This window comes from Lepus europaeus, chromosome 6 (genome assembly GCF_033115175.1).
Source record: "Lepus europaeus isolate LE1 chromosome 6, mLepTim1.pri, whole genome shotgun sequence".
Taxonomy (NCBI): Eukaryota; Metazoa; Chordata; class Mammalia; order Lagomorpha; family Leporidae; genus Lepus; species Lepus europaeus.
In genome coordinates this window covers 123594728-123614361 of record NC_084832.1, presented here as the reverse complement: position 1 = coordinate 123614361, position 19634 = coordinate 123594728, and the positions used below count along the sequence as shown (strand labels likewise).

Sequence of the window (19634 nt, the reverse complement as noted above, 5' to 3'; positions counted from 1 at the left end):
GGCTCTGATGACAGCTGAAGAATCTGTGTGGAAAGCGTGTTGCTGTGCTCAGCCGGAACCAAAACCAGTGAAGGAGATCCCACCAGTGCCCAGGACTCATCACAGAGGAAAGTCTGTTACCACTAAAGCCACTCTGTAAACCTGACAGAAGCAGCTGACCCCCCACCCCACCCCAGAGGCACAAAGTCAACACAGGGGCATGAAAAAACCTGAAAAAAACTGAAAAAAACCAATATGATACCTCCAAAGGAGCACAGTGACAATCTAGCTGCAGAATAAAAACAGTAAAGATCTACAAGTTGCCTGGCAAAGAATTCAGAAGAATGATTTTAAGAAAACTTAACAAGGTAGTAGAGAATATAGACAGACAATTCAGTAGCATTAGGAAGACACTGCATGATGTGAGTGGGAAATTCAGCAGAGAGACAGAGATCATTAAAAAAAAAAAACAATAGGAAGTACTAGAGCTAGATAACTCAGTGAAGCAAATTAAAAACGCAGTTGAGAACCTCAAGAACAGAATGGGGAGCAAGTGGGGAGCAAGCAAGCAAGGAAGCAAAGATGGAAGGAAGGAAGGAGTTCTCTAAAAGGAAGAGGTAGAAGTAGATGGCATAGCAAGCAGTTAAGCTGCCTCTTTGGATTCCCGTGTGCTGTTTCTGAGTACCTGGGTTCAAGTCCCAGCTCTACATGGGACACCGAAATCGAGTTCCTGGCTTTTGACTTTGTCCTGGCCCATCTCCAACCACTGAGGGCATTTGAGAAGTGAACCAGTAGTTGGGAACTCTTTGCATCTGTCTCTCTGCCTTTAAAACAATCATTGCTCTTCTTTAGAAAACTAATTAAAATTTTTAAAAAGTAGAAAGAAAGGCTTTGAGACCTATGAAATATTATTAAATGAGCAACCATTTGCATTATGAGTAATCCAGAAGGAAAAGCAAAAGAAAAAGACAGAAAACATGTTCAGTAAAATAGCTGGTAAAAACTTCACAAATCTTAGGAAAGATACAGATATAGATACTGAAGAGCAGAAATCCCAAAGGAACTCTCAGATTAAGTCATAAAAGATCACCTCTGAGATGTATCATGATCCAATTATGAAAAAATGTAAGGCAAAGAGATTTCTAAAAACAAAAGAAAAGTCTCAAGTAACTAACTAAGGAATTCCCCCTTAGGTTAATGAAAGATTTCTCAGCAGAAACCTTGTAGACCAGGAAATAGAAGATTCCCAGCCTCAAGTACTATACCCAGCAAAACTATCACTCACAAATGAAGGAGGCTGTATGACAAGCAAAAACTAAGGGACTTTATTATCACCAGTCTGGCAGTACAGGAAACACTTACAGGATTGTTGGAAACAAAAGACTGATATCTACCATCATGAAAACACATAATAGTACAAATGTCAAGGGTAGAGCTGATATGCCAAAGAAAAAGTGAAGAGAGTCAAACCTGGCAATACAGAAAATGACCAAACCACCTAAATGAACAAGAGGAACAAGGAAAAGAGGATACACAGTTTAAAAAATAACAAAATGACTAAATTAAAGATACATAGTTAACAAACTTTGCCTTCATTTAGCGATAATAACCTTGAATATAAATGGAATTCGTTTCCAAATTAAAACAACCTACTGGGCCTGCGCCGCAGCTCACTAGGCTAATCCTCCGCCTGCGGTGCCAGCACCCCAGGTTCTAGTCCCGGTTGGGGCACCAGATTCTGTCCCGGTTGCTCCTCTTCCAGTCCAGCTCTCTGCTGTGGCCTGGAAAGGCAGTGGAGGATGGCCCAGGTGCTTGGGCCCTGCACCCACATGGGAGACCAGGAGGAAGCACCTGGCTCTTGGCTTCAGATCAGCACAGCGCGCCAGATGTAGTGGCTGTTTGGGGGGTGAACCAACGGAAGGAAGACCTGTCTCTGTCTCGCTCTCTCTCTCTCTCTAACTCTGCCTGTCAAAAAAAGAAAGAAAGAAAGAAAGAAAGAAAGAGAGAAAGAAAGAAAGAAAGAAAGAAAGAAAGAAAGAAAGAAAGAAAGAAAGAAAGAAAGAGAACCTACTGACCCTACTGGCTGAATGGTTTTTTGAAAAGAAAAAGACAAAGACCCAGTGATATTCTGCCTATATAAGAGATTCACTTAACCAGTGAAAATGTACACAGACCAAAAGTTGAAGGAATAAAAAGAATCTTCCTTTCAAATGGAAACCAAAAACAAGCAGCAGTACCTATATAGCAGAAAAAATAGACCATCACTAAAAAACTGAAAAAGCAAGGATGCTCACTGTGTAATGAAAAGGGATCAGTTCAGCAAGAAGAAATAACAGTTGTTGTATATGTATACCTACGGAACCGGAGCATCCAGTTATATAAAGCAAACATCATTGGATCTAAAGGGAGAGATAGACTCGAATAGTACAACACCCCACTCATCATGAGGCCCATAATCCAGACCCCAAAAATTAACAAAGAAACATCTGTTAAACTATACTATAAAATGGTAGACCTAGTAGACAGTTACAGAATGTTTATATCATCAGATGGCTGTAGAGCACACATTATTATCAGCACATGGAAAGCATTTGTTAAGCTACTAAAACAAGTTTCTGCAAATTCTAAACAATGGAAATCGTAGCACGTGTCTTCTCTAACCACAATGAAATAAACTAAGAATGAATAAGAGGAACTCCATAATTGGAAATATGTGGAAGCTAAAAATACTGTTCTCCTGGATGGCCAGTGATTAAGAGGAAATCTAAGGGAGGGCCTGCTGCTGTGGTGTGGTGGGTAAAGCTGCCGCCTGTGGTTCTGGCATCCCACATGGGCACCGGTTCAAGTCCTGGCTGCTCCACTTCCAGTCCACTTCCCTGCTAACGCTCCTGGGAAAGCAGCAGAAGATGGTCCAAGTCATCTCCCATGTAGGAGACCCAGAAGAAGCTCCTGGCTCCTGGTTTCAGATCAGCCCAGCTTCAACTACTGCAGCCATTTGAAAAGTGAACCAGTACAGGGAACATTCTCTCTCTCTCTCCCTCTCTCTTTTTCTCTTTGTCATACTGTGTGTGTGTGTTTCAAATAAATTTTTTTTAAAAAAGAAAGGGGGCTGGCACTGTGGTGTAGCAGGTAAGGCCACCATCTGCATTGCTGGCATCCCCTATGTGGGTGCCAGTTCAAGTCTCAGCTGTTCCACTTCTGATCTGGCTCTCCCTCTCTCTGTCTGTAACTCTGTCTCTCAAATAAAGAAATGAAATCTTACAAAAAAATGTACCTCAACTTCATAAGGGCTATGTAAGATAAAGCCTACGTCATACTGAATGGGGAGAAGTTGCAGTTGTTTCTTCTAAGATCAGGAACAAAACAAGGACGACCACTTCCACCAGACTTAATCAACATGGTACTGGAAGTCTTGGCAAGAGCAGTAAGGTAAAAGGGTAAAAATGCACCCAAATAAGAAAAGAGGAAGTCAAATTATCCTTGTTTGTGACAACATGATACTATATATAGAAAAACCGAAAAGACTTCACCAAAAACCTGTTAGAACCTAAATGAATTCAGGGGCTGGTGCAGTAGCATGGCAGATTAGCCCATGGTCTTCAGTGCGGCATCCCATATGGACATGGTTCAAGTCCTGGCTGGTCCACTTCCAATCCCGCTCCCTGCTAATGTGCCTGGGAAAGCAGTAGAAGATGGCCCAAGTTCTTGGGCCCCTGCACCCATGTGGGAAATCTGGAAGAAGTTCCTGGCTCCTGGCTTCAGATTGGCCCAGCTCCAGCAGTTGCAGCCATTGGGAGAGTGAACCAGTGGATGAACTACCTCTCTGCCTCTCCCTCTCTGTATCTGTAACTCTACCTCTCAAATAAATAAATAAAAGCTGGGAGCATTGCCATATCTGACTTCAAAATATGCTACAAAACTATAGGAACCAAAATAGCATGGTATACTGGCATAAAAACAGATGCAAGACCAATGGAACAAAATAGAGAACCCAGAAATATTTACAGCCAATTGGTTTTTGACATAGATGCCAAACATATGTTGGAGAGAAGAATTTTTTCCCATAAATGGTACTGGAAAAACTGAGTATCTGTATGCAGAAGAAAGAAACTAGACTGTTACTTCTCGACCCTGTCCAAAAATTGACTCAATCAAAGCTATAAACATAGAACACAAAACTTTGAAACTGCTAGGGGCTGGCACTGTGGCACAGCTGGTTAAAGCCCTGGCCTGAATCACAGCATCCCATATAGGTGCTTGTTCTAGTCCTGACTATTCCTCTTCCGATCCAGCTCACCCACATAAGAGACCCAGAAGAAGCTCCTGGCTCCTGGCTTTGGATCAGCGCAGCTCCAGCCATTGCGGCCATCTGGCAAGGAATTAAATTCATCTGACAAGGAATTAAATTCCAAAATATATGTATTGGAATTCAGTTAACCAGCAAAACAAAACAAAACAAAAAAAGTAAAAATGAGTGAATGACCAAAATAGATATTTCTTAAAGGAAGACATACAGATTGCCAACAAGTAAATGGAAGAGTGATTAGTATCACTAATTATCGGGAAAATACAAATCAAAATCACAGTGAGATGCCACCTCACCCCAGTTAGAATGGCTAGTATCAGGAAGAGAAAAAGTACAAATGCTGGTGAGGATTAGAACAAGTTTTTGGTGTTTTTTTTTTTTTTAACATTTTGTTTTTATTGCAGCACTATTTACAATAGCCAAGATATGGTAGCAATCTAGGTGTCCACAGATGGATGAAAGGATAAAAAAAGTAATATAAATATATCTCTCTATCTAATCTATACATACACACACAATAGAATATTACTCAGCCAAAAAATCGTGAGATCCTGTCATGCTGGTAGTCATACTAGTAGTCAGGCTCAGAAGGGCAGACTGCGTGTCTTCATTTACATGTGGAAGCTAAAGTTGATCTCCAAGAAGGGAAGAGAACAGTAGTTACCAGAACAGGAAGAACACAGTGCAGGGAGGGTTGGAGAGGGAATGCTGATGGTTCACTGATGTAGCCGGGTAGGAGGAACAATCTCTCATGTTCTGCAGCGTAGTAAGGTAACTAGGGTTGCAACAGTTAACTGAATGTTTCAAAGTAGTGTGTAAAGAAGATTTTGGATGTTCCCAACACAAAGAAATGATGTATGTCCATGGTGGTGGTGATGGCACTAACCCCAGTGCGGTCATGACACTTTGTGTACTGGGAATGCCACACTGTACCCATAAATATGTACAGTTACTTTGTATTCTCAAAATTAATTAAAAATAAGATTTTAAAAAAAGATTAAACAGCACAAAGTAAAAGTTAGAAATCATTGAAATAAAGTTTTCAAGTTTCTAAAACACTAAATACTTACTTTGATATCCATGAATGGTGGAATGAGATATATCCCTGACTTCTTACCTTCTTCAAAAAGTCATTTCCAACAGGAATGAGATCTAAATATGTCAGGTAAAACAATAAAGCTTAGGGCTGGTGCTGTGGCATAGCGGTAAAGCTGCCATCTGCAGCACTAGCATCACATATGGGCACTGGTTTAAGTCCCAGCTGCTTCACTTTTGATCCAGCTCCCTACTATGGCCTGGGAAAGCAGTAGAAAAGGCCCAAGTCCTTGGGCCCCTGCACCCACTTGGGAGACCTGGAAGAAGGTGCTTGCTCCTGTCTTCAGATCGGCCCAGCTTCAGCTATTGCAGCCATTTGGGAAATGAACCAGCAAATTAAAGATCTCGCTCGCTCGCTCGCTCTCTCTCTCTGCCTCTCTCTGACTCTGCCTTTCAAAGTAATAAATAAATCTTTTTCTAAAAAAAAAAAATGAAACTTATAAACAACATGAAAGTATATCTTCATGATATAGAATAGTAAAAGATTTCTGAAAAGTAGACACAAAAAGTACTAGCTGGAAAATGCTCATTTAATAAACTGAGTACCTAAAATTAATCACTTATGATAGCAGAAAGGGTTGTTAAGATACAGAAGGTAATCCATAGAGTAGGAAGATATTTGCAGCACACATTAAGAAACAAAGTTTGGTGCCCAGAAAATACAGACTAGTCATCAAGTTAACAGTGAAAAGGTAACCCAAAGGAAGATGAAAAAAAGACTTGAACATATGCCTCACAAGAGATAATATTGAAATGCTTAATAAACATTAAACAATGTATGGTCAGCCGCAGTAGTAATAAGGGGAAGGGGAATTAGAAGTTCTGTTTAAGAACAGTTGACTAACTGATTAATAGGCTTACATATTCCCAAATGCCAGGATATAGGATTTCTACTTGGTAAATATATGTACCTTCCTTACTGAGCAAGTTGTAAAGGCATCCACCTTCAGACTTTCCCATTGCCCTCAGTGAATCAGGGTGAGGGAGTTTGCTCTGAGCTTCCCCTAAGCTGAATAAATCATTTGGAGGTCCTGATTTCATCCACTGACATGTTTTCATCATTTTAATGTTAACATCAAAGTGCTTTAAAAAAAATTTAAGAAATATTTTGTGACACTTTAATTCATCTTGTTTCCTCATCTTGTTATTAAGCAACTTCTAAGATGACAATAAATCTTAGGCAACTTGGCAGCATATTTATGCAGTTCTATTCAGTAAGCACTTAAACATAGGACCTGTCGTGTACTGGGTACCATGGAAAGGATGGACTGAGAGGTTAAAAAAAAGGGGTCGAGGCCCGCGCCACGGCTCACTAGGCTAATCCTCTGCCTGTGGCACCGGCACTCCGGGTTCTAGTCCCAGTTGGCGTGCCGGATTCTGTCCCAGTTCCTCTTCTTCCAGTCCAGCTCTCTGCTGTGGCCCAGGAGGGCAGTGGAGGATGGCCCAAGTGCTTGGGCCCTGCACCCGCATGGGAGACCAGAAGGAGGCACCTGGCTCCTGGCTTCGGATTGGCGCGGCACACTGGCTGTGGCAGCCATTTGGGGGGTGAACCATTGGAGGGAAGACCTTTCTCTCTGTCTCTCACTGTCTAACTCTGCCTGTCAAAAAAAAGGAGGGGGGGAAGGATGAATGAAAATGCATTTCCTCCTTTAAAGGAGAATTATTGTGTGATTTGGAAGGAGAGAAAAGCAGACTGTAGACTATGGAGGACTCTAAGAGCCACAGTACGATGTCTGAACACTGTTCTGAAGGCAGTGAGGAATCATGGAAGGGTTTAAACCTGAAGTGGAACATAAGCTGATCAGATTATAGAAAGATCATCCTGGTAGAAGGCTTTGAAATCCCCACAGATGCTTAAGAAACAGCAGTTGAATACAAGCATTTGAGTTTCCAGTTGAGACTGGAGACCACAAGTTTGCAGAAGGACCAGTCTTCAAATGAACCATTTTCTCTAGCTGTATTGGGTGGCCATGTATAAAACCAGAAAAGCCATAAAGCTAAATCAACTCAATATTGCAGGTTTTTGTTGCTGTTGTTGTTGTTTTAAAGATTTATTTATTTGAAAGGCAGAGTTAGAGAGAGGCAGAAGCAGAGGCAGAGAGAGAGAGAGATCTTCCATCCACTGTTCACCCTCCAGATGGCCGCAAGGGCCAGAGCTAGACCGAGCCAAAGCCAGGAGCCAGGAGCTTCTTCCCTGTCTCCCATGTTGGTGCAGGGGTCCAAGAACTTGGGCCATCTTCTACTGCTTTCCCAGGCCATTGCAGGGAGCTGAGCCGGAAGTGGAGCAGCCAGGATTCAGACCAGCGTTCATGTGGGATGCCGGCACTGCAGGCTGCGGCTTTACATGCTAAGCCACAGCGGCAGCCCCAGTACTGCAGTTTTGATGATTGAGTGCAAAATAAGCCCGAATGACAAGATCATTGAGGCAATTGGCAAGTGCAGAGAAGCACTGTGGGAGGGAGGGAAGGAGAGCTAGGAGGCCAGAAGACATGTGAGGAGCCGGACATGGACCAGTTTATGTTTGCAGAGTCAGTGGATCTCAGCAAACACAGGTTCTGTGTGGTTCTGGGGGTCCGTGGCTGATGGGTGGAGGAGACTTCTTGGGAAGTCCAGGAACCGTGAGGCCATCACTGTAGTCATCTACAGGGGTTGGAGGTGGAGAAAGCTGTGAAGCAGGCTCTAAAGCCCCAGGTGGATGTTGAGGAAGGAGCAGGAGGCCTTGAGGGACAGAGAGAACCTCATGGGGCCGGAGAGGAAATTGAAGGGGGAGGCCTCTGGACTCCAGTGAAGACTGATGGATGTGTTTTGAAGCTGATCCCAGCCAGGACTGGGAGAAAGGCCACTCATCTTCTGTGGGTAGGAGGTTTGTCTGTAGAGAAAATTCTGAACAATCATACAACATTAAGTGGGTGGGGGAAAGGACCATCGGTACACACAGGTTGGGAAAGAGCCATTCATGTTAGAGTAGAGGCTATGATTGCAAAGGAATGAGGCCTCAAGTGGGCTAGATAGCAGACCCATTTTAATTCATACACCCAGATGCAAAAAATGTACCAGCTAGTGTACCAAAATCCAACATTGTAAATGTACCAAATCTAACATTGCATCTAAAAATACTGCTTGATTTTATCTAGTAATTGAATTGAAAACTTCATGCAGTTTACAAGAAAATATCTTTAGACTGGTTTCCAATCTGTTGTAGTTTGTAACACGAGTTCCTCACCTTCTAGTAATCTGTAGAAAGCTCATTATCACCTTGGAATCCCGTGCTCTAGCACTCACTGGGTGCATCTCACAAAACAGATGCCGACGTCGGTAGCTCAGACGGTCGTCCAGAAGGAAAACGGGCTCCAGCACACCCGGAAGATGCTGCACGTCGGTGACCCCAGTGTGAAAAAGACCGCGGTCTCCCTGCTGCGGAACCTGTCGCGGATTCTCTCTCTGCAGAATGAAATCGGTGAGTTGGTGGTAGTGTCCACCTATACTGACCGTCTTCAGAAACCGAAAATGCGAATGCAGTGAGTTACTGTCCGAATTATGTTGTCTAAAACAGCCACAGGCTGGAGGTGCACATCTCAAGCAAAAGGTGATAAATAGACCTGACGTTCTCACTGGATCTCAAGTTGGATTTCTCTTCGTATCTAGTGGTTTTTTTTGTTTTAATTACTACAGAGGGGAATGATAAGCAATACTAGGAATTAATGGGATAAGTAATATGTTTGACATTTTTCATCCCTCTGCTGTGCCATCCTGTGGTGTCTTTCTCCGTGTTGTGCTTTCGCAGTGTTCTCTGGATGGCCCACGTGAGCACTGCTCTTCTAGAACATTAGAAAAACAATGATGCAGCAGGTGCTTGCTTTAGAAGCTTGGCAGTATATTGGACGAGGTTTAAAAAAACAAAGATAATCACGAGAAAAAGAACAACAGGACAGCACATTGGCATAGATGGCTTTCAGAGTAAACGCAAGGAGACACGAGGATTTGCCACTGCCGTTGTTGTGTGAGAGTCCGCATTATTGACAGTTGGTAACCATGACACATTAACAGATAACATAGTTTGTCATTCATCTCCTTCCATCAGGGAGTATCTGGTCATTGTTGAAGCAAGTCAAAAACTATAAAAATGAGATAAGCGGAAGATGGTGCTACCATGAGGCATGCTTCCTAATACTTCATAAATTGGCCATTTCTCAAAACCTTTATTTGGTTTTTCATAAAATTCCACTGAAGTTACGAACAGATTTTTTTAAGATTTATTTATTTAGTTGAAAATCAGAGTTACACAGAGAAGGAGAGGCAGAGAGAGAGAGGGGGGTCTTTTATCTGCTGGTTCACTCTCCAGTTGGCCACAACAGCCAGAGCTGTGCAGATCCGAAACCAGGAGCCAGGAGCTTCTTCTGGGTCTTCCATGCGGGTGCAGGAGCCCAAGCACTTGGACTATTTTCCACTGCTTTCCCAGGGCATAGCAGAGAGCTGGATTGGAAATGGATCAGCCAGGACTTGAACTGGTGCCCATATGCGATGCCAGCACTGCAGGCGGCAACTTTACCCGCTATGCCACAGCACCGGCCCCATGAACAAAATTTTGTTTGCTGTAATGTATTAGATTTGGTAATGGGTGCACATAAACAAAACACCACGGACATTGAAGTCTGTGGTTAGGTTTTACTAAAGTTGTTTTTTTTTTTTTTTAAGATTTTATTTATTTGAGAGTGACAGAAAGAAAGGGAGAGAAAGAAGGAGGTCTTCCATCTGCTGATTCACTCCCCAAATGGCTGCAATGGCCAGGACTGGGCCAAGCCAAAGCCGGGGCCCTGGAAGTCCATCAGGATGTCCCACAAAATGGGTGCAGGGGCCCCAAGCACTTGGGCCATCTTCTGCTGCTTTCCCCAGGCCGTTAGCAAAGAGCTGGATGGGAAGAGGAGCAGCTGGGACTCGAATTGGTGCCCATGTGGGATGCCAGCGTCACAGGCAGTGGCTTTTACCTGCTGTGCCACAGAGCCAGCCCCTAAAGTCATTTTCAAAGGTAGCCAGCAGTACACTTGACAGAAAGTTATACAATGGTCTTATGACCGTTATGAATATGAAGAGAGCCTAGAAATGTTCAGTGACTCTAAAAGAAACCTTTCCCTAGGCACTCTCAGGATTTAGAATGTTCTCCCCATTGTGTATCTTTTTGGGCTTTTGTGCCAGATCTCAGTAGAGGTATACTTTAACTTCTTTTTCTTTACTCAAATGATACATTGACTCCATCTTCAAAACACTGCCAAGGTGAATTAACTGCCCTGTTCACTGATGTATAACTTAGGGTAGCAGTGCTGTTGGACTCGGGTCCTGCAGTCCCCTAACTGTTGGCAGGATATAGCTGAAGCCCCGTGCATTTTGTAAATGATTATACCAGTAAACCTCACTTTGAAGACAACAGTAGGGGCCAGCATGGTGGTGTAGTAGGTAAAGCTGCCACCTGCGACGTTGGCATCCCTCGTTGGCACTGCTTCATGTCTGGCGGCTCCACTTTTGATCCAGCTCCCTGCTAGTGGTCTGGGAAATGCAGCAGAAGATGCCCCCAGAGTCTAGGTTCCTGCCACCCACATGGGAGACCTGGGTGAAGCTCCTGGCTTCAGCCTGGTCCAACTCTGGCAACGTTGCAGCCATCTGGGGAGTGAACCAGCAGATGGAAGATCTCTCCTGTGTCTCTCTCTCTCCCTCTTTCTCTGTAACTCTGACTTTCAAATAAGTAAATAAATCTTTATTAAAAATGAAAAAAGGCCAACAGGAGGAAGATCCTTCAGCAAGATAAATGCAGTTCTAAAATTCCAAATTAAGCATGAGCATCTTAGCACAGAATGCTAAGCTGCTGCCTGGGATGCCAGCATCCAGTATCATAGTGCCTGGGATCAGGTTGCACCTCCACTCCTGGTGCAGCTTTCTTCTCTTCTGTTGCACACCCTGGGAAGCAGCAAGTGATGATTCAGGTGCTTGCGTCCCTGCCATCTGCATGGGATGCCTGAGTTCCAAGCTCCTGGCTTCAAGTCTGGCCCACCCCTAAGCTGTTGAGGGCTTTTAGGTCGTGAACGAAAGAATGGGAGATCTCTGTCTCTCCCCTTCTCTCCCTCTCAATCTCCCTCTCTCATCTTAGAAAAGTAAATATAAATTTTTAAAATATTTTATTTCTCTTTTAAAAATAGTCATATTTTATATGCATTGAAAAAACTTTTAGAAGTAGAGATAATTTTTTTTTTTTTAATTTTTGACAGGCAGAGTGGACAGTGAGAGAGACAGACAGAGCAAAAGGTCTTCCTTTTGCCGTTGGTTCACCCTCCAATGGCTGTCGCAGCCGGTGCACCACACTGATCCAAAGCCAGGAGCCAGGTGCCTCTCCTGGTCTCCCATGTGGGTGCAGGGCCCAAGGACCTGGGCCATCCTCTACTGCCTTCCTGGGCCACAACAGAGAGCTGGACTGGAAGAGGGGCAACTGGGACAGAATCCGGTGCCCCGACCGGGACTAGAACCTGGTGTGCCGGTGCCACAGGCGGAGGATTAGCCTATTGAGCCGCGGCGCCGTCCGAGATAATTTTTTAAAACTCTTTTTAGGTCACCATTGATACTGTTGTAGAAAAACAGGTTCTATTAGCATGTTAGTGTATTTCTTCTTGGGCTTCTTATACACATTTTCCATAACATGCATTCATAATATAAATAATTACTGATTTTTTATGTAGAATATTGACAGACATTTCTTGTTATACATGCTTCTTGGTTATATTTGGGGGAGCATAATATTCTTTGCAGTTAACATATCCTTTGCATTAATCATATTCTTATTATTGGGACATTTATATTTTAAAATTTTTCATTTACGTTCGAGTATACTGTTGCCATAAAGATCTCTTCAGAGGGGCCAGCGCTGCGGCGCAGCAGGTAAAGCCGCTGCTTACAGTGCCAGCATCCTATATGGGTGTCGATTTGAGTCACGGCTGGTCCACTTCTAATCCAGCTCCCTGCTAATGCACCTGGGAAAGCAGTGGAGGAGGGCCCAAATCCTTGGGCCCTGCACCCACATAGGAGACCTGGAAGAAGCTCCAGGCTTTTGGCTTCAGATTGGCTCAGCTCTGGCCATTACAGACATCTGGGGAGTGAACCAGCGGATGGAAGACCTCTCTCTCTCTCTCTCTCTCCCTCCCTCCTCTGCCTCTCTCTGTAACTTTTTCAAATAAATCTTTTTTTAAAAAAGAAAAAAGATCCTTTCAGAAGCTTTTTCCATTTTTTAAAGTCATCTTTATTCCCAGAAGTAGAACTACTGAACTCAAGAATATGAAAATGTGGCCGGCACCATGGCTCAATAGGCTAATCCTCCGCCTGCGGTGCTGGCACCCCGGGTTCTAGTCCCGGTCAGGGCACCGGATTCTGTCCCAGTTGCCCCTCTTGCAGTTCAGTTCTCTGCTGTGGCCCAGGAAGGCAGTGCAGGATGGCCCAGGTCCTTGGGCCCTGCACCCACATGGGAGACCAGGAGGAAGCACCTGGCTCCTGGCTTCGGATTGGCGCAGTGCGCCAGCTGTAGCGGCCACTTGGGGGGGAGTGAACCAACGGAAAAAAAGGAAGACCTTTCTCTCTGTCTCTCTCTCTCACTCTCTAACTCTGCCTTTAAAGAAAAAGAAAAAAGAATATGAAAATGTTTTAAATTCTTGGCATTTGTTGTATTGCTTCCTGAAAAGATTTTAAAGTACTAAGCATAGAATTTCTCTTTTTAAATTTTTTTTTTTAAATTTTGATTAGAAAGGTTACATCTTTTCAAATGTCTGTTAACCAACTGTGTTTCTTTTCAAAAATCTCCTTTACCTAAGATGTTGGAATCTTGAGATTAAGAATCAGTCTTTTTAATCAAGTGGAGGGTTTTTTTGTTTTGTTTTCTGTTTCATTTTGCAGCCAAAGAAACTCTGCCAGATTTAGTCTCCATAATTCCCGACACAGTCCCAACTACGGACCTTCTCACTGAGACTACAGCCTCTGCCTGTTACACACTGAACAACATCATCCAGAACAGTTACCAGAATGCACGAGACCTGCTGAACACCGGGGGCCTGCAGAAAATCATGACCATCAGCGCAGGCGATGCGTAAGTCCTTCAGCCTCTTTGCCTTCCACCACTCGGATGAGTGGCTACTCTAGTCTGAGTGTCCAGCTAGTGAGGACCACAGGCAGCGTGAGCATAGGCAAGACCCTGAAGCTGGGCCAGACCATCTGAGGTGGATGTTTGGCACCGTGAGTAAAATGCTGGTGAACACCCCATCCTGTGTCAGTGTACCATGGTTCAAGTCCCAGCTCCACCCAGTTCCCACAAGTGCATGCTGGGAAGCAGCAGGTGATGGCTTAAGTCCTTGGGTCTTTGCCAGCCCTGTGGGAGACTTGGATTGAGTTCCTAGCTGCCCTCTTTGGCCTGGCCCAGCCCCTGCCATTGCAGACATGTGGGGAGTGAACCAGTGGATGGGAGGTATCTCTTCTTGTTTTTAAAAAAAATCAAGTTCATGGAAAAGGGGCATTAAAAGTCAAATTTGCGAAATATCAACATAGAGTCAAACTCCATAGATCTCTTGGTAGTATCTTTCAGCATTTATTGACCTGATGAGTTTATTTCCCAGAGCCACAGCTATAGTTTGGGAACAGCGGAGTGTAGGCAAAGTGGGAGTCCTGTGGACTGGGAAAGAGATTTCCTCTCTTACATCTGTGGAGCAGAGGGCAAAACGCCAAGTGGCTTGGAAGAATAGCACGAGAGGGGCAGTGGGAGCAGCCTGCCGAGAAATGTTTGCTTCTCAGTGTTCTGTGTACATCTCTTCCCTTCCTTACTCCTCTGTGAGAGCAGGAGGTGTAACACGTACGTGAGCCCTCCCACCTCCCTGGCCTGTGCGTGAGGGGTCTTAAAGTTCATGGAAAAAACCATGCATGGATTGCAAAGGTCATTTCCACCAAAATAGACCTATCTTTTATTTCTGTTTTCCATGAAATTTTTGAAGTACCTTGTATAGCCTAGTTATCACTAATTTTTAATTTAGAGTGATGAGATTGGAGTGGGTTATAAAGATTATCTTTTCGTCCTTAAAGAATTCTGAATTATTCAACTTGTTACAAATATGTTACTTTTTGTAAGTAACCAGAAAAGAAAAAATCTATTATAGGCTCGTTCTCAGGCCACACAGGTGGATTTGGTGTGCAGTGCACAGACATGTACCGTGCAGGAGTGAAGATGGGGGCTGTGCTGCCCTGAGATGAACATCTGCACCACCCCAGCCCCACTGCATTGGAGGTCCCTGTGCTGTGCAGCCCTCATGCCTGCAGAGCACCTAAAGAGGACCCCAGTCAGAGTCTGGTCATTAAAAGGAGCCCCGAGCCTGGTCCTGAACAGTGATTCCTCAGGAGTCAGCAGTGTCCGCCTGCTCCCAGAGTCCAGCAGGCAGCAGGTGCCCAGTCTTTGTGGAGTGAATGAATAATCGCTTTAAAACAGAAATGACTCTCTCAGGTGATCAAACTTCTAAGACAATCACTGTAGGATGATACAGTCTTAATTACCTGAGTACTCAGACTTAATTGTTGTCCGTGGGATGAGGCCATCATTTTAGGCCAGTTCCTGTAGCTTAGCAGGGTGGGAGATGTGTCACTGGGCTTCTCGTATATTTCTTAGGAAGTCCCCACACACTCTGTCTCAAAAAAAAAAAAAAAAAAAAAAAAAAGTCAACATGTAGCTTCTACCTGCTTCTCTTTCCTCGCTAGTATTGAATGTGAGCCGTAATTTATGGGCTAACCTGGGAACTTCTTGTCATTTACAATGTTCTGTCATGAGTAAAAAACTCCAAGTGACAAACAACCAGCTTGTAAAGAAACATTCTGCAGGTGACACCCTTACAGTGTAAGAACCGCCCCCAAGTTTGAGTATTAGAGATGCCACGGCTTTCGTAGATCTGTTGCTTTTGCTTACTACCAAGAAGCCCAGGAGCTACAAGCATCCAAGAAGTACTAATGAGACGTCCCCTGCTAGGTTAGCATGGAAGGAAAAGCCTTCAGATAATGTGTGAACTCAGCTTGCGTCTCCATCAGCTCGACATTCTTTATTCTTGGTTCCATGTTTACAAACTCCTTTGATACAGAAAAAGTTTTATTTAGGGTTCTGGTATTGTGGTGCAGCAAGTTAAGCTGCCTTCTAGCATGCCAGCATCGCGTATTTGAGTACCTGTTTGAGTCCCAGCTGCTCTGCTTCCAATCCAGCTCCCTGCTAGTTAGCCTGGTAAGGCAGCAGAACACAGGCCAAGGGCTTGGGCCCCTGCTGTCCACGTGGGAGACCAGATGGAGTTCCTGGCTCCTGGCTTCACCTGGCCAAGCCCTGGCCATTGTGGCTGTTTGGGGGGGGTGAACCACTGGATAGAAGATTTCTCTCGCGCGCGCTCTCTTCTTCTTCCTCTCTATCAGTCTACCTTTCAAATAAGAATAAAATCTTTTCTAGAATTTTTTTATTTCAAAAAAAATTTTAGGGCAGGTACTGAGCTGAGCAGTCAGGATGCCTGTGTCCGGGTTAAGACACTGCTCGGGACGTCAGCCACCCGTTTTGGAGTGTCTGAGTTCAAGTCCTGGCTGCATTTCTATTATAGTTTCCTGCTTTGCACAACCAGGGAGGTGCAAGGTGACAACTTAAGTATGTGGTTTCTGCTGTCATGTGAGAGACCTGGGTTAGGTTCCAGGTTTCTCGCTTTGGTGCAGCCCAGCCCTGGCTGTTATGGGCATATGAGGAGAGAAGCTGTAGATGAAGATATCTATCTTTATGTCTCTTTCACTCACTACCTTTCATACAAAGTAATTCTGTAATATATTTACTATTATACCTATTTATAGTGTATTTTTACTATGCCTATGCCTGTATTCAATGTTTTTTTTTATTTTTTTAGATTTAGTGATTTTTGACATTTTGACATATTCATTTCATATGTAGCTATTACATTCATACACATACATGCTGTTTTCTTTGAAATAGGAATATTAATATCACAAAATGCAGTATTCGTGACAGGGATAATAACACAAGGAAGAGTGGTAATCATGCAGGTCATGTATTTCACTGAAGGTGCTATTTTTAACTATCTTCATGCCAAATAAAGGATACCCACATTTTTTATACTCTCACAGTTACTACCTTCTACATCTAAGAAAATGTGACATTTGGCCAGTGTCGCAGCTCACTAGGCTAATTCTTCACCTGCGGCGCCAGCACAGCAGGTTCTAGTCCCAGTTGGGGCGCCCAATTCTGTCCCAGTTGCTCCTCTTCCAGTCCAGCTCTCTGCGGTGGCCCGGGAAGGCAGTGGAGGATGGTCCAGGTGCTTGGGCCCTGTACCCATATGGGAGACCAGGAGGAAGCACCTGGCTCCTGGCTTCGGATCGGCGCAGTGCACCAGCCGCAACATGCCGGCCCTAGCGGCCACTAGGGAGGTGAACCAACGGAAGAAGGAAGACCTTTCTCTCTGTCTCTCTCTCTCTCACTGTCTAACTCTGCCTGTTAAAAAAGAAAAAGAAAAAGAAAATGTGACATTTTTCTTTCTGTCTCTGACTTATTTCACTTAGCACGATCATCTACAGTTCCATCCATTTTTTTTTTGCAAATGTCAGGATTGAATTGTTTTTATGGCTGAGTAATATTCTGTCATGTATATGTACATTTTATTTATCTAAACAAATTTTAAATGATAAAGTTTTTTAAAAAATAAAAAGACACCCATGTCCCATATCAGCAGAGTGCCTGACCCAGCTCCCTGCTAATGCAGACCCTTGGAGGCAGCAGTGATGGCCCTCACAGGCAGACTCTTGCCACCATGTAGGAGACCTAGGTTACTGAGTTCCTGGTCCCTGGCTTTGGCCCAGGCCAGCCCTGGCTCTTCTGAACATTTGAGGAGTAAGTCAGTGGATAGGATATATCTGTGGGCTGTGTGTATGTGTATATATTTATCTGCCTCTCAAACAAGTAATTTATTTTTATACAAAAGTCAGACATTTTACTAGTCAAGTGGAAAAAGAACAAAAAATCTGAGAAGCCGTTGATATTTAGTCACAAGTGGGAAGTTTAGGACAAATGTAGAAGCAGAACATCAAAAGCTAATGTCATTGTCAAATTCAGTGAAGACTTGGTGCCATCTTTTTGCATGTCAGCCCCTTTTACTGTTTTATTTTAAATTTGTATTCACATGTAATCCACATGCATTTCTGTAGGCGCAGTGCAATGCTTCAGCACCTACACACAGTCACCTGACCAAACCAGTCAGCTAGCCTTTCCCTTTCCTTTTGTTTGGAACCTATAACTCCTCTCTTCCGGTTCTTTGTACCATTTAGAATGCATTATTTTGAACTGTGGTAACCCTACTAGCCTGTGGAACACTTGAACTTGTTTCTTCTCTGTGGCTGTGTTTAGTCTCTGTTATCCATCCATCCTGTCCTTTTTTTTTTTTTAACAGGCAGAGTTAGAGAGAGAGAGAGAGAAAGGTCTTCCTTTTCCGTTGGTTCACCCCCCCAAATAGCTGCTACAGCCGGCACGCTGTGCCGATCCGAAGCCAGGAGCCAGGTGCTTCCTCCTGGTCTCCCATGCAGGTGCAGGGCCCAAACACTTGGGCCATCCTCCACTGCCTTCCCGGGCCACAGCAGAGAGCTAGACTGGAAGAGGAGCAACCCAGACAGAATCCGGCGCCCCAACCAGGACTAGAACCTGGGGTGCCAGTGCCGCAGGCAGAGGATTAGCTAAGCGAGCCACGGTACTGGCCCCATCCTGTCCTTTCTAGCATCTCGTAATCACTGTTCTAAGGTCAGATTGACTTCCACATGAGAGAGAACAAATGGTATTTGCCTTCCTGTGTGTGGTTTATGTCATTTAACAGAACTATCTCCATTTCCTTCCATTTTGCTTTAAATATCCGGGCTTCACTCTTTTTTGTGGCTGAATAATATTCTGCTATGAATATGTACCATGTTTTCTTTCTTGATTCATTGATGAATATGTAGCTTGATTTTATAACTTTGCTGTTGTTCCGGAACAATTTTTCCATTTGCTCTGTACTAAAACTTATACAGTTATTCTGAAAGTATTTTAACAGTTGCTGCCATAATAATTCTTTTTATGAGCTTGAAAAATAATTTTATTCTATATTCATAGTCACCATGTCCAAAAGCCATATACATTTTTATTCAAACTTACCCACATTTTACTCTGTAAATAATGCCTTATTAATATGTATATACAAATTCTTTTCTATAAATAAATTCAAGGGTTTGCAACATGTCTAAGGATGTACTCCCTATGAACAGGGATTTTTCTACCCGACAAAAAAAGTGGTCCCAGCCATTGGAAGCTCAACTTCTACTGGTCTTGTCTGGGCTCACAGATGGCTGCTGAGATAGAAGCCAGAGAAGGCGTAGGGACTGCCCAGAGGTGGCAGCCAGGGGCCTCCTGCATTCTCACTGCTCTGGGAACATGTTTTTTTCTTTCCAGCTACGCCCCCAACAAGGCCAGCAAAGCAGCCAGCGTCCTGCTGTATTCCCTGTGGGCACACACGGAGCTCCACAACGCCTACAAAAAGGTAAGGGTGTAGTTGACAGAGTAGTGGCCCACTTAGTGAGCCCTGGTGAGAGGAGACACAGCACTGAAAAACCTCAGTTTTCTCATGTGAAAATTGCGTTGCCTTTCACATTTCTGTTTGTTTATTCCAAAGGCTCAGTTTAAGAAGACAGATTTTGTCAACAGCCGGACTGCCAAAGCCTATCATTCCCTTAAGGACTGAGGAGAAGGGAAGAGGACTCTCGGAAATACCAGCCTCACCATTCTCAGCTACAAGAAAACCCCAAAGGAAAACACCTATTTTTCTACCATGCAGCCCAGGAAACCCTGGAACACATGCTTGCTTCTGTCCTTCTCTATTGCCAAGGTCTCCAGAATCCAGAAAATGAGTCATCAGAACATGACTTTATTAGTCTTCCAGAAGACTGTTGCTACTGTGCTTCCAGTAGATACTGGCAGCGTGGTTTTGTCCTCTGCAAATAGTGATCCTTGTTATCAGGGCCTGTGGTGCACGGCCTCCTGGAACCAAACTGTGAGCTCCTGTAGAATAGGCATTCACCGAATCATGTGTAAGAAACACTTTTGTATAGATAGGGGTTTTGAAAGTCTGATTTGTATTCCTTTTCCAGTTTCCATGCTTTCTCACTCACACGCACATTGTGTCACCATTGAGCC

At 43.9% G+C, this 19634-nt stretch overlaps 1 protein-coding gene across 2 annotated transcripts in view; it reads left to right on the top strand.

Annotated features, from left to right (window-relative positions):
• Window positions 1–19344, top strand: part of PKP2 (plakophilin 2) — a 94173-nt gene extending 74829 nt beyond the window's left edge. For both annotated transcript variants that reach the window (XM_062195059.1, XM_062195058.1), the window contains exons 10-13: window positions 8684–8837; window positions 13307–13496; window positions 18894–18981; window positions 19114–19344. In XM_062195059.1, the coding sequence (XP_062051043.1) occupies window positions 8684–8837; window positions 13307–13496; window positions 18894–18981; window positions 19114–19182 (501 nt within the window). In that variant the 3' untranslated portion in view covers window positions 19183–19344. The remainder of the gene's footprint in view (window positions 1–8683; window positions 8838–13306; window positions 13497–18893; window positions 18982–19113) is intronic.
• Window positions 19345–19634: the final 290 nt, after the last annotated feature.